At 35.3% G+C, this 13,789-nt stretch overlaps 1 protein-coding gene across 7 annotated transcripts in view; it reads right to left on the bottom strand.

Annotated features, from left to right (window-relative positions):
• Positions 1 to 2,216: 2,216 nt before the first annotated feature.
• PPP3CB (protein phosphatase 3, catalytic subunit, beta isozyme) overlaps positions 2,217 to 13,789 on the bottom strand; it is a 28,826-nt gene continuing 17,253 nt past the window's right edge. The window contains exons 10-14 of one of the 7 annotated variants that reach the window (XM_010000775.1): positions 13,710 to 13,736; positions 11,926 to 12,001; positions 10,960 to 11,057; positions 5,581 to 5,610; positions 2,217 to 3,933 (exon numbers count right to left, since the gene is read on the bottom strand). In XM_010000775.1, the coding sequence (XP_009999077.1) occupies positions 3,755 to 3,933; positions 5,581 to 5,610; positions 10,960 to 11,057; positions 11,926 to 12,001; positions 13,710 to 13,736 (410 nt within the window). In that variant the 3' untranslated portion in view covers positions 2,217 to 3,754. Of the gene's footprint in view, positions 3,934 to 5,580; positions 5,611 to 10,374; positions 11,058 to 11,925; positions 12,011 to 13,709; positions 13,737 to 13,789 lie in introns of those variants that run through there. The other 6 variants (XM_010000772.1, XM_010000773.1, XM_010000776.1 and 3 more) reach the window with 6 other exon arrangements.

Below are 13,789 nucleotides of genomic sequence, written 5' to 3'. Positions count from 1 at the left end.
AGAGTGGGTTATACATCAAATGACTGAGCAATGACAAAAAATGCTAACATTACAGAACCCATTTAAATCCAAACTGAAAGCAATTGAGACCCAGACAATATAAATGACTATGTGGGAGTTTTCAATGGCTTTAGAAAGAACAGTTTTAAATAGAACATTTTGTTTTTTAGAAAGCCACAGTGAATCTGTCCCCAGACATAAAAGTAACAGAAGCTTCAAGTCCAGCAGCTAGCAATGGTTCCCAACATTTCTAAGCAACACTTATAACAAATGACGATTGTATTCCAGGATACACCCTCACACAAACAACAAAACCCTACTGCTGTTATTCCTCAAACAAATATAGCTAGGGCTGGTAGAGTTGATTATAACACAGCAAACTTTTCACTCTTACACAGCATGTATATAAAGGTTTTTGCAAAACAGTAACAGATACCAAGTTTACCGTATCAAAGAAGTTTAAGTATTTCACTTGCGTCAGTGTTCTGTAACCTAAATCTGACTTCACTCTGTTACTTTCGACTAAACTTTTGCTGATATTACACTCAGAAATACAGTTCAATTTAAAATTCACGGGGCAGATTAAAATTAATTATTTCAAATACAAACAATAGATGGAAGTTGATTTTGCTCAAGCACTCTCTGTCCTTCTGCTGCCCAGGTTCAGCACAGTCCAGCCCCCAGCCCACCTCTGAATATGCCTCCCCCTGCCCTGCAGGTAGGAGCACCATGGATTATGGTTTCACTGGCAGTTCTGGGAAGATGTGGCCTATTCCCTGGGACCCCCAGGGTGTCCACTGAGCCCAGGATAGGAGAGCAGCTCAAACCAGGGAATAACCATGCATCTCACAGCTTTTGTTACCTGTGGCCTTTGCCTGACAGACGTATTTCCAAGTTTCTAAGCCACCTGCCTTCACCACCCAAGTACAATGAAAGCAGAAAACAAGCAATGCAGACTACTTACAGTTTTCTGAGAGGGAGGATATAATTTCTTCTCCCCAGTAATGCAAGCATGTAGAGGCAGCTCCAGACACCACCCTTCAGAAACAGAGTAGCAACAAATGAGTTACCTACTTTCCAAACAAAGAAAACCCACCCACATAATCCTGTTACCTAAGAACTGGCTTGAAGGGTGACAGGAGACATACAGGATGAAAGGAGAAATCAGGTTCAGCCACTGCCCAAGAAATTTTACTTGCACAACTGCCTTCATATCTGGCAAAAACGATTACAAGACAATGGATACTGCAAGGGAATCCTCAAGGGAGCACCCATCATCAGAGCAGGGCACTCACTGCCACACAAGTACCAGAACCAGTTCTCTCCAATTACAATGAGGTCTTTCCAGACAAAGACTGAATCTGTATTTTCTCCACATACACAACTCCAGCTAGTCAGAATACTAATCATAGCAAAGATCCAAGTATAACATGAGAAATAATCTCTTGTGAGGCTGAGATATTTCCACTAGTGCTTCCAAGGTGGAATGTACCATCATAATGTTCAACGTGTAACATTTCAGTCATACCTAGTAACACGTGTTTGTTCTGCTCTAATATGACATCATATGCAGGCTGTGCAGCTCACAAGTATAAGGGTGCTTTGTAAAAAAACCCAAAAAACTTACCATTTTTTAACTTAGTCTTCTGCACTCAAACTTTGCAAACAGTTTCCAATTAGAGTGCATCTGCAATAAAGTAAAACATAACATTAAAACTCCATTAGCAATAGCGTGTCACTTATGATCTTTTATTTTTCAGCCTGATCAGCATCTTGTCCTTACTTTAAAAACAATATACCAAAAAAGACTAGATGTTGTATCTGTATTGACTGTCAAAACAGCTAGTCCTCTCCTCTGCCCAAAAAGCAGCCCCAACAAACTCGACTAGTCTTGGATGTTTAGCTCAAACCAACACAAAAAATGTAGCTGTACTTAACAGCCTTTCTAGAATCAAGTAGTCTTGCTCTTGAAACCTTGTACAAACCAACAATGGATGTCCAGTTTAGGTATTTTATTTATGAGAGAGAACTCAAAAGCCAAAAAAAGAAGCATGAATAACATCTAAATTAAACAGCATTTACATTTACATAGTTCTCTGCAAGCTAAATCTGACCTAGGCAATTTTTTCAGAAGTTTAAATTTTGAAGACTATTTCTAAACAATTTTCAAGGTCAGATTAGACCTATGTATGCCAAAAAAAACCAATACGCAATGATAGGAGCCGCAGCCCATGCACAAAATTTATTGTGTGCTACTGTTTATAAAATACTTCAATAGTTCAGAACATGCATAAAACTTCCAACCTAGGGGTATGTACAGATTGTAATTTATGGGGACAAAAACAAAGAAAAAAAAAAAGAAAAAGGAGATGAACTCTAGTGACCAAGGTTTCAAGTTGTGCTCCAGGGGATGAGAAGGACATGTAGCAAATGTCAAAATATATAATAAAGTACAGTGGCAATCAGTACAGTCCATTATTTGTGAACAAATTAGCACAGGGCTTCAATTTTTATTTTAACCAAGCAATCCTGTAGATACCAAAATACATGCAGTCTTGTGTTTACACTTTCACTAACGCCTTAGCAGTTGAACAGAGCAATTGCTTACACGCTGCTTTGCCTAAACAGAAACTATGTCCAATACAGTTTCAGCTTCCTTTACAGATTTAAAAATAATAAAAAGCTTGCAACTATTCAGCCCAGTGATTATTCGCTATTTATGCAACCATAATACAATAAACTAAAAGTAGCTGTAACATCTAGGTAACCTATAGACGTACATCATAGGTCTATATATTAAATATTTGCAAAATGAAAACATGCATACACAAAATACGATGCCAAGCTTTACAGACTTGATATGAGTCAAAATTTACTTAAACAATGTACAAAGCTCAATTAAAAGTACCTTAAAATTAACACTTCCATATTTTTCTTACTTTTAAAATTAGTATATATAATAATAATTTTATTTTTTTTTTAATTCAAGGTGGGGAAGAGTCTTGAAAAAGCTGGGCAAAAAAGTTTCTAAATTAAATATTTTTTAAAATCTGTGTTCAAGTAATAAACGTTCCTACATAGAAATCTTCTGATAAGCCGTAACTAAAAAATACACTGAATACAATATAGAATTAGCAACATCTAAGGAGTAAACCTGAGGTCAGCATTTTACAGAATGACCAACTGAGATTTTTTTGGCATTTTTTCTGTCTCTTTAAAATACAGTTTTTGCAGCCTCAGATATTTTAAGACCATTGTAATCTATCATTTTAAAGACATTTCATGAAACCGATGTCCATTAATAAATAGTTAGCTCTTAGGGTTGTATTTCAAAGTCTGATTTAAAAAAAACAAACCCAAACAAACAGAACTACCTCTACTGAAAGAAAAAATCCCATTTGTAAACTTAAAAGTGTTGACAACGAAAAGCATAAGAGGCTAGTCTAGGTGTGCTTCAGTGGTAACAAGCCCTGTTCTTTCCCCATATCTCTTCTGAAGCTTCAGCAGCCAGTGATGGTTGTGTCAGGGGTGAGGCACGCTCCCAGGAGATGGGTCACCACGTAAGAAGAGGGGATGTTCTCTCAAAAGCATGATGGTCTTTCTTCAGTGGGATCATGTCAGATAGTTTTCCATCTCCTGTTAAGTAGTCACTTCAAGCAACTCCCCTGTCTATGTCATCTCTTGTCACATCAAAAAGCAGTTATCTAGGAATTCTCAGGCAAGACATGAGTGAGTAAACCAAAAGCTGATGTGGTCACTGTGCATTGTTGTTGCCAGTTCCATTGTTTCCATTGGCATTTGCTGTGTTTATAGCATTAATACCATCTTGCTGAAGAGCATCTTTTCGTGGTGGCATTCTCTCATTGATCCTATCCAAACCTTTTGCTTCTTCAAAACTGCAGATTTTATGTTGCGGAGAGAATCCTCGTATTGCTTAACAAAATGCAAATTTGATATGTCAGTAATGGAAAAATAAGTTGAATGCATATAATTTTTCTAACAAATTGTGTTTAAAAATAGGTAAGAAACCAGTCAAAGAAACTTACGGCTCTGCATCTGTATTAGTAAAAGCTTCTCTAACCTGCTCTCCTGAAATGTTCACCAGCAATTATGATTTCAGTTCATAACAAAAAGAACAAGGTATGGCAAATATTCTGTGAGTAGGAACCAAGGGGTTTAGGCCCCCTTGATTGCCTCTGCATGTCCCTGGCCTGGCCAGCTATCGGCACCTACTGTTTCCGCTGTTCAGTGCATCAGGCTTATCTTAACATCCCCCTTTTCTTCAGTGGGATGGCAGTAAGATTTAAGCAGCACAGCAAGTGCAGTGGAGGCAAAGCAGCAAAGGGTTGCAGAAGTAATTTAAATCCTGCACACACATTGATGGTCCGATCCTGCAGTTTTCAGGCAGGCAAAACGGCAGGATGTGGTTCACATTTTGTGCTAATCATGTGGATGATGGAAATGGACGCAACCACAATCACTGAATTAGCACCGTGGTTACACAACTATCATTTAAATACAAATGTATTTAAGTATAGAAAATAGATATTATTTTGCTACTGATTATTTTAATGAATGAGGTCTGGTAGTCGAATTTAGACCTGAAAAATGGTTGACCACATAGTAAGACTGAAATCTTTGGGATTAAATAATTATTTGGAGATTTAAGAACAGCTTTCCGCTCACAACAACAGACCTCTTGCACGTGTGTGTGAGAACAGAATATGGCACTTGTTTATATTTTTGGAGATCTGACTTAGAAAACAAAGAATACAGTCATTAAATGACACTTTGCAACCAAATCTGAAAAACCCTGAAGGCAGCTCTTCCAATTGCTCTGCTGTTTGTCATTCACTTCACTGAATATTGAGGAAGAGGCAATTAAACTATCTCTGAAAAGTCAACAATCTGACATTGAATACCCTGAACACCCGTTCATTTGATAGCATTTTGCTCAGTACCACTAGCAAAGGACATAGATACAACTTCTTTAGCACAAAAGCACTGATAATCCATGGAATTTAATATGCCTTATACTGGCAGGCTGGCATACATACTGGAAATAAATTTGGTCAGCAAATTATGATCAAAATCTACAGAAAAAACACGACATTTTTGTGTCTTGTGCTACCAGATGATACGTAAAGTTTTTTAGAAGTACATTCAAAGTCATTAAAATAGATTTTATGAGAAAAGGCATGCATAAACCCCCTCCTTCCACATAGAACCCCCCCACAACCAAACAAAACCTTGCAGTTTAATGCAGAAAAAAACACTAAACACTACCATTTTTAAGGACTTCAAGACAACACCACGTATCACAACATGCTATTATACAAATAAACTATTTCGTAAAAACAAAGAAAAAAGACAAAAAACCCCGAAGAATTTCCCTAAAATATTAAAGATAATCATCATCCTAAAGCCAGGAATGAATGTTACATGTAAAAGGGATGAATCAATGCAGTTGATTCATCTCTGCTTGTGTAAGTTGAAAGTAAAACACACCCACACAGAGTAGTTTTGAATTCCCTCCCAGACACCACAGATCTCTGCCAATGGCAAAGACTCTGATCATACCTTTTTCAGCCTCAATTGCCTCTACAGTGGCTGTACAGAAGTGAGCAGATGCATGCAAAATGAATGAGAAAGATGAAGAGTGTAATATCGCACAGCAGAAAAGGCAATGATCAATTTAATATAGTATGCAATGCCGGGTCAGACTACAGTTCTTTAAAATTATAATTAAGGTTCTAGGGATTGTTTTTAAGTGAAACTTCTCCTTAACTAACACAATTTATCAACTAAAAGTGTATCAAAGCAACTAATTAACCGATGTTATTAACTGCACTTTTTTCTTTTTAAGACAGCAACAGAAAATTTCAACTGATGTTAAAATTGCAGTATGGTTAAAAAAAAAATACTAAAAATCTATTTAAGACTACTATTTCTGAAGATTAAAATGCATCAATGAGCTTCATTAAATTACCAGGAAGGTAATATATAAATAACATATTAAAATAACATTAGCAGTATTCTAATAATAAGAAATTGTTTTTCTCTTTATGTTCAGCTCCCTTCAGATTAACTAGTACTTCCACTTCTCATGGATGGGTACCTCTAAGAACTGAACCACGAAATTTATATCATAAAGGACAAATCCAGCAAGTCATATTTATAGTCTTATAAACTGTTTAGTTTAATTAACAACAAAACCTACAATAGGAAGAGGTCTCAATTTAACATAGTCTTGGTAGGCGAATTGATTTGAATATGAAAAAAAAATCTAGTTGGCTTTTTAAAACTAAATAACCGCAACATCTGCTGTAGTTTCTTAGATGTAAGACCCTTCCCAATTGTTTTACCTCTAGAAGTCAAAGCTTTAATACAAAGTCCTTAGGATACCAAAATAACCTTCTATTAGGGCAGACTTGCTAAAGAAATACTATATATGAGAATATGGCATTAGATTAGAATAGAATTCTTTATGACAAATTAAGTTTATTACTTTTCATTTCCTATCCAACAAAAACTAGACATTTCAATTGCCTACAGAATGTTATCAACTGCCTTCACTATGCCTTAACCTCACTCATGCATAAAATTTATAATTTCCACTGAGATAATCTAAAAAAATAAATTAGAGACTTGCATTAATTGCTACTAAAATAACGTGGAATATCTAAGGGTAATGCAACACTTTACCTCTTATATGCTGCACATTCCACAGTATAAAAAAAATACATTCCTAGATTTAAATGTAGAGCCAAAGGCAATCTCAGAATTAAATAAAAAAGCCACTTGAATGCATGGTTGTTTATGCTTACATTAAGGGAAAGAAACTTTCTCAAACTGTAAAACTAACTGAGTTTAAGAATGATTTTTAAAAGTCATCAAATACATACTCTCATACTATAATCAATTTGCCATTCAAATATGAAACTATGTGAAAAAACAACACACCACCTCTTTCCACCATTTCCTGTTACCTGTGAAGTCTTTGTTTTCAATCTTTTCCTGAAAAGATCACGAATACTGATTTATCTCTGCAAATGATGTAGCTTGGTCATAAATACAAATTTCAAAATTTACTCCTAGTCTTTCTACTTGCACTACTATTATTTCAAAAAGATCTTGGAATATATATCACAGTCAAGAAGAAGATAATTTTCAACTTGACATAAAAGAACAAACTGACTGGAAAATACAAGCACTTTAAAAAAGACACTGTAAAGACTCAATTTGGGAAATAATTTTGTTGGATTCTTTTTTGCAGGTACATCTAAATTCAAACTATATTCTTTGTAAAATCTGAGAAGCCTCAAATAAACACTGTATCTTATTAATTTAACAGGTAATCCTGTGAAGTCTTTGCTTAGAAAATTCATGACTTGAGAGCAAATTTTAAGCACTGGGGTGCAATGGCATTTCCATCCTCAGTATCAGCTCTCCCCCCAGCTTTATTCAGGGGATAGATTTGATACAAGTTCCTTGCCAAAAAACTCTCGTATTGCCCCTCTGGCTAAAAGCAAGGGCAGCAGCAGAAAATAAGAAGTATTTGGCTAGTTCAACTGATTTCCACAGAAGCACTTAAATTTTTTAATTTAGGCTTGTTTTTAGAATGTTGCTGAGAGAGGCTTTAGATGTTTGGGATTTTTTTTTTTTTTAACAGTACATTCAATTTGGAAAATAATTTTGTTGGATTCAGTTCACAGAATATTCAGTTCACAGACTGAGTAGCTAGGAAATACTACTTTAAAGAGCAGTACTTAATATGGTTTTAATATATCAGCTACTGTAATGCAAGCAAAATAAGCAATAAAACCCATAAATCTACATTAAAATAATTTAGAAACATACAAAGGCCACCATTTCCCAAAGTCTGTTTTTACCCTACTACATTCAAATTGCCTGAAAGTGACCTATGATTTGTTTTTAAAAAATAAATCTATATACTTCTGGGAAAAAATATACTGACTTCTTCCTTAGTATGCAGTTTTGCATTTTTTTTTACAAAATTATCTTTTTAAACTGACTGGTCTTTGTTTAACCCTTTCAGTATAGCTAGATTTTGTATCTCCCCTCAGTCTGCTGTTTTGCAGTAAGAATCTGCTCAAGCAGTGCCCACAAAGAAGCTGCACTAGACAGACAAGGTGGTTGGTGCCCCACTCTGCATTATGTCAATGCCAATGAAAGTCTCTCCTCTGAGAATGGCTGGCATCTCACCAAATGCGACAGGTGTGGCTGAACAAACTCCTGACCCACTAGTGGCATTTGTCAAGATTCTAGTACAGAATGTGTACTGACATGAAGATTCCAGTAGGCATATATGCAAAAATTGCATACACACTGCCTTAATGGTGACTTAAATACACATATATATGTCTATATATATTTGCCCTGATAAAAAAGTTTCAGCTCAGCTTTTAAGAGAAACTTAGATGCACATTACCATTCTTTACACCTTTCAAAGGTTCTCACAGATTTAACAGCAACAAGCACAACTAGAGCTTTGCTTGATGTGCCATTGAAAAAAAAAGCACTTGTAGGACTGAAATCTGGAAAACCCATGATATATTGGTCAATTTTGTGAATTTTCAAGCAAACAATAGAATAAAAACCCCTTTGAATTAATATAATGTCTTTTTATTTTCTCAAATCTAGACTACTTTAAATTATTGATACTATATTGATTACCACAGTACAATATACTTCAAAAAGTAACTGAATATTTGTATTAAGAAATCCAACTCTACTACCAGTGACCATATTTTTGCCAAGAATTCCCTGATATTATGATGGTTTAGAAAAGCGTAATTTAGTGAAGTTTTATTTTATGGTTCAGAAAAGTGTAAATTAGTGAAGTTTTATTTTATTTTTTGTTTACTTCAAGGCAGGCAATTGAGCATATCAATTGGAAAACAACTACTTTTAAAAAACTGAATAAAATTCTTACTGGTAAAAGGTTACTGTAATTTAAGAGAAATAACAGTTGGCATGTGTTATTCTGAACAATCAATATGACTAAAACAAATGAGGTATATCAATGTAGTTCATCAAGGAATATTGCCATCAAAAGTTCTAGACAAGAAAAAAACACATCCACATAAATCCAACACGCATTTTGCATACTTTCCAAATGCCCCACATTTTCAGTAATGGTAGAAAGTAATGTTTTATGCTAAAAAAATTTTCTAGTCAGTTTGATCCTCTCTGATATTTGTAATGCAACATGGATAAAAATCTGTTAAATGAGTGAGAGGAAGGCAGACTTAATTTTTTTAAGCATAATAAAGTACCTGTACTTCATTAAACAACGACATTAAAACTAGAACATATGCTTCTGGAATAGTTGGATGGACTAGGAAACATACACCATTTCTTGTTATAGACATTCACAAAACAACCACATACATACACTGGACATATAAACTTACTTGTAGACATTATATGTCCACTGAAAAATGACTAAAAATGTGACATTAATATTTCAAAGCTATTAAAAAACAGCTTTGATAATTTAATAGAAAATGCAGTGAAAGGCTTTAAAAAAAATACATAGAAAATTTTAAAAATTCAAAGAACAGCCTAAACCACAAAATAAGAAAAGCAGCTACTCTTGGAAAATATAACGCAAAAAAAAAGGGTACTCATAGATCACAAACTTTCAATAGTCATAAAATTCAGTGGTCCCATAGAACAGTTTTATAATTCCTATTAAAGCCTGAAGATGGCCAATAAAAAGTCTTTGAATAATTTATGGTAAGAGTGCTGCTGATATGAAGCCCAGTTTCAGACTGGTATATTTTAGTTACCCACCATTATGAACAGAAACCTGGACTTCATTCTTTTCTTCATTTGGTATAATCTCATAACATTCTCCCTAAGCCTAATTAATCATTTATAGGTCTTGTGAATAAAAATGATCCAATGATTCAACAAACTAAAAAAAGAAGAAAAACCTTTTACAAAATATTGAATGAGCCAGATTACAGATATATTTTGCATAGAGTTCTTTTTATTTTCATGCAAAAAATATATGCACACTTAATAACACCCTTTTATTTTGATTTATTTACAAGTTTTGAATTCAATCCCTTTATTCTCAACTGATTTTATAACAATTACTGAATATTTTTCCAGTACATTATTGTTCAAAATGCACAGACAATGTGCAGCAGCAAATGCAGCAAACCTCAAAAACAGGGTGCTACAACATTGCTTCTACATCGAGAGACAAACAAGTGTCTGGGATAGTGGTTTAATTTTAACACTTATACAGACATACATCTATACCTAGAGAGAGACAGACAGATCTAAGAAAGCAGCTACATCTGCAGAGGAAGGAAACAGCATGTTACAAGGACAATTCAGGGAGGTCAATTATACATAGAACATTTGACAAACAACATAGAGAACAAACTTTGGCATTAATTACCAGGGTACAAAACGCAGCACATTTCCATCTATCAGTGGAGTGTAATATGGAACTCTGCAGCCTGTAGCTGTTTGTTCACATTAATATCAACAATATTTGACATTGTCAATGAAAATACTAACACATCTATAATAAAACCATTTTACTGGAAAGCAGACAAGTAATGATGCAAAATTACACTGCTATTTTTGTATCTGTAATGATCAAATGCTTCAATATCAGATCTATAAGGTCACCTCACTTCAGGCATCTGCGCCACCTGAAAAATTGTAAACCAAGAAGCTAAAAGTCTGAAAAATGTGGCCTGACACAGCTGAACTCATTTGCTTTTAGTTTTATACCCTGGTTAAGTATCCATTTCACATTGCCTGATTAACACATAACACTATGCTTGCATCAGCCGCTAAGACAAGAACTGAAAAGCATAAGAAATTCCCTGCATGCATTATGTGTAGTGTTAGAAAAAGAGTGAGATGTGCCCCAGTCCATCTGAGGCACAGCAAGTTGCATAACATCATTACCACTTTGCAGCGTCTGTCGTCCTCCAGCCAACACTCCACTAGGTAACATGCCAGTGGGAGTCAAACCCTTGAGTGTCAGCACACTTTCACTCTCCTCCCTGGTGTGAGAAAAAACAGTAACAAAACCTTAAATATCTGCTCATCAAAACTTGTATTAAAGTAAAACAAGGGGTGGGGAGGGGGACTTTATGCTGTGCTTTATGCATGTCAAGATTGAATGTAAATTCAAATCCAAACAATTGGGGGAAATATTTCTGTTCCATACCAGTGTTTCTTCTCTCTTTTGCTCTGAGTTATTAACACTGATTACTTCTAAAACAAATTCTGAGCAATTATTTGCATGCAGCCTCATTAGCTTTGAAGTTAGCACTGAATGCCTCATGAGGTACTGTATGTATCTCAGTGCCATAAAACAATCTACAATTTTGTTCAAAGTGTCTATGTTTCAGGAAATACTAACTTAAAAAATTATCCATATTTGAACAGTTATGGTCTATGAAAAACTATACATTTTGGGTAAATGTGATAATTAAATCTCTCAATCTAGACAGGTACAAAAAAATAGTATTTTTAAAAAGTTGAAAACAGAAACAAAGACCCTTTAGTCCTCAAGTTTCTAGAATACTAGAAATGTTTTGAGCCCATCCTGACCACCTCTATTAGACCCTTGATTTCAATCTCTCTATTTTGTTACTGTCTTTCCAAGCCTCATTGTTAACATCTGGACAAATAACTTATAAACTAAAGATCATATTCTCTAATTTCTTGACATATCTGAAAAAGAACTTAAAAATATTCTTTAACCAAACATACCAACATCAATGGGGTGCATCAATATGCCAAACAAGATTCTGATGTGTAATGATCTCCCTGTAGAATGTTTGGCATCCATTATCCTGGAACAGAGATATTTTCCTAATACACATAATAAGAAGGGGTTTAGGAATGCAGAAGTCAGGCAAGTACCTGAGGACAGAGAAGACTCTTGCCATCTTGCCAATTGCACGAATTTTGTTTCTGATTATTTCCTTCCGTGCAGCAGCTGTACCTACTTTCAATGGAATAAGAGAGAGTCTCAAGCTCATGAGTTACTGGGTCACCATTTTAAAGTGCATCAAATTCAACACAAATGTTTAAGTACTCTTCCCAGGAAGCCAGTACCCAAACAATTAAGAGCACAAAGTTATAAAATTATGGCTTCATAATGCCATCAAAACCACCTTCAACTCTGTGCCCACAAAACACACACATACAAGTTTAGGATGTTCAGTGATTTCCTAAAGCTAGCAAGAATATAAATTACCACCAGTGTAGTAACTATCCTAACTCTGCATAAACTTCACACTTGAAATTCTTCACTGACATCTATGTATATCGAGGTGTAGGTGTGCAGCCCAATAAAGAATTCAAAGAGATGTTAAAGCCCAATACAGAATGCAAAGAGATACTGAAGCCACAAAAAAGGAAAAGATTTGCTGCTTATTCTTACACAGCTGTCTGAGAGAAATCAGTAGTTTACTTTTTTTTTTTTTACATCAACTCCCCAAAACACACCCCCAACAAAAACCCCATAAAAGAAAAAACCAAAGAAATGCAGTGTTACCTCCCTTACCACCTCACTAGGTTCTGCATTCTTAGGTTTGCAGAATTACAAACACCAAAGATCAGGAGTGAATACTGCATATTCCACAGAGCAGAGATACCACTTGTCACAGACAGAAGTGAAGACAAAACTCTGAAACAAGGCTTGCAACTGGGAAGGAGAGCCACCCTTGCCTGCCAGGTCATGATCAAAACAGAAGCTCCTTTCTCCAACACTAGGTGTAACTGGTTTATTCCAATGTATAAAAGTAATTATTCCCCTCATCCTCTTTTCCTTTTGCTGATTCCTTAATTCCACTAAAACAATAACGGCTTACTTGTCCTCAGCCATTGCAGAAAAATAGTATTAATCACCTCAAGATAAGAGTAACTCGGTCGTACTTTGAATTCCACCACAGGGGACTAAAAATGCACAAACTCAAGACAGCTGTTAGGTATTCAAGTTCTTCCAAATATAACTGCTCTTCAACCTTGGAAGAAATGTACTCATTAAAAAGTTGCCAAACTAATTTGCAAGAATGTAGAAGAGAGGATCACAGAAGTGGGCAGAGGAAAGCTGCACGTCCACAAATTTTGTCTACTTGCATTCAAAAAAGCTGTGGGAAAAGCCCTCCTTCATCCCTGCTCACTGGTATTTAGCTTCCACATGAGAGTACATACACTCTATCACAGAATTCACCCTTCTCAGACCACAGCTACAAGTACACAAGGCTTTCTGTTGCACAAGAGCAACTTCCCATCCTGAACATCAAATCGAAAAAAAAAACGCAAAAGATGCAGCAAATAAGGGCAAACAACAACAAAGTCACACAAGAAGGAAAACACATAATTGCATGAAGAAAAGAAGGGAGCAAGAGACAACCTTTGTAAGAACACAATGAAAGCATCTCAGGGTATGACATATCTACCAATCCACTTAAACAAAATAAAAAAGCCAGGAACTACTGAGTAAAGCTTTTTTAGACAAAGGAACAACTTTAATGAATTGCAGACACTACATTAAAAAACAATCCAGAAGGCTCAGGAAAAAAATTAAATAGGATAGGCTGAAATATTCAATTTTTACTGAAAATAATTTATTTCACATTTTAACATTTAAAGTTCTCTAAGTTTTCACTTTCTCTATTTGAACAGTATTAAGTACCAGCTTGAGGATCTAGAATGAGAAGGGGACTCTTCTCAGAGATTTTGAAAAGGCTCGGGCTAAATGAGGAACGATCAGTTTTTC

This window comes from Chaetura pelagica, unplaced genomic scaffold (assembly GCF_000747805.2).
Source record: "Chaetura pelagica isolate M959 unplaced genomic scaffold, ChaPel_1.0 scaffold166, whole genome shotgun sequence".
Lineage (NCBI taxonomy): Eukaryota > Metazoa > Chordata > Aves > Apodiformes > Apodidae > Chaetura > Chaetura pelagica.
Note: the sequence above shows the minus strand (reverse complement) of the source record. Positions and strands in the feature narration are given on the sequence as shown.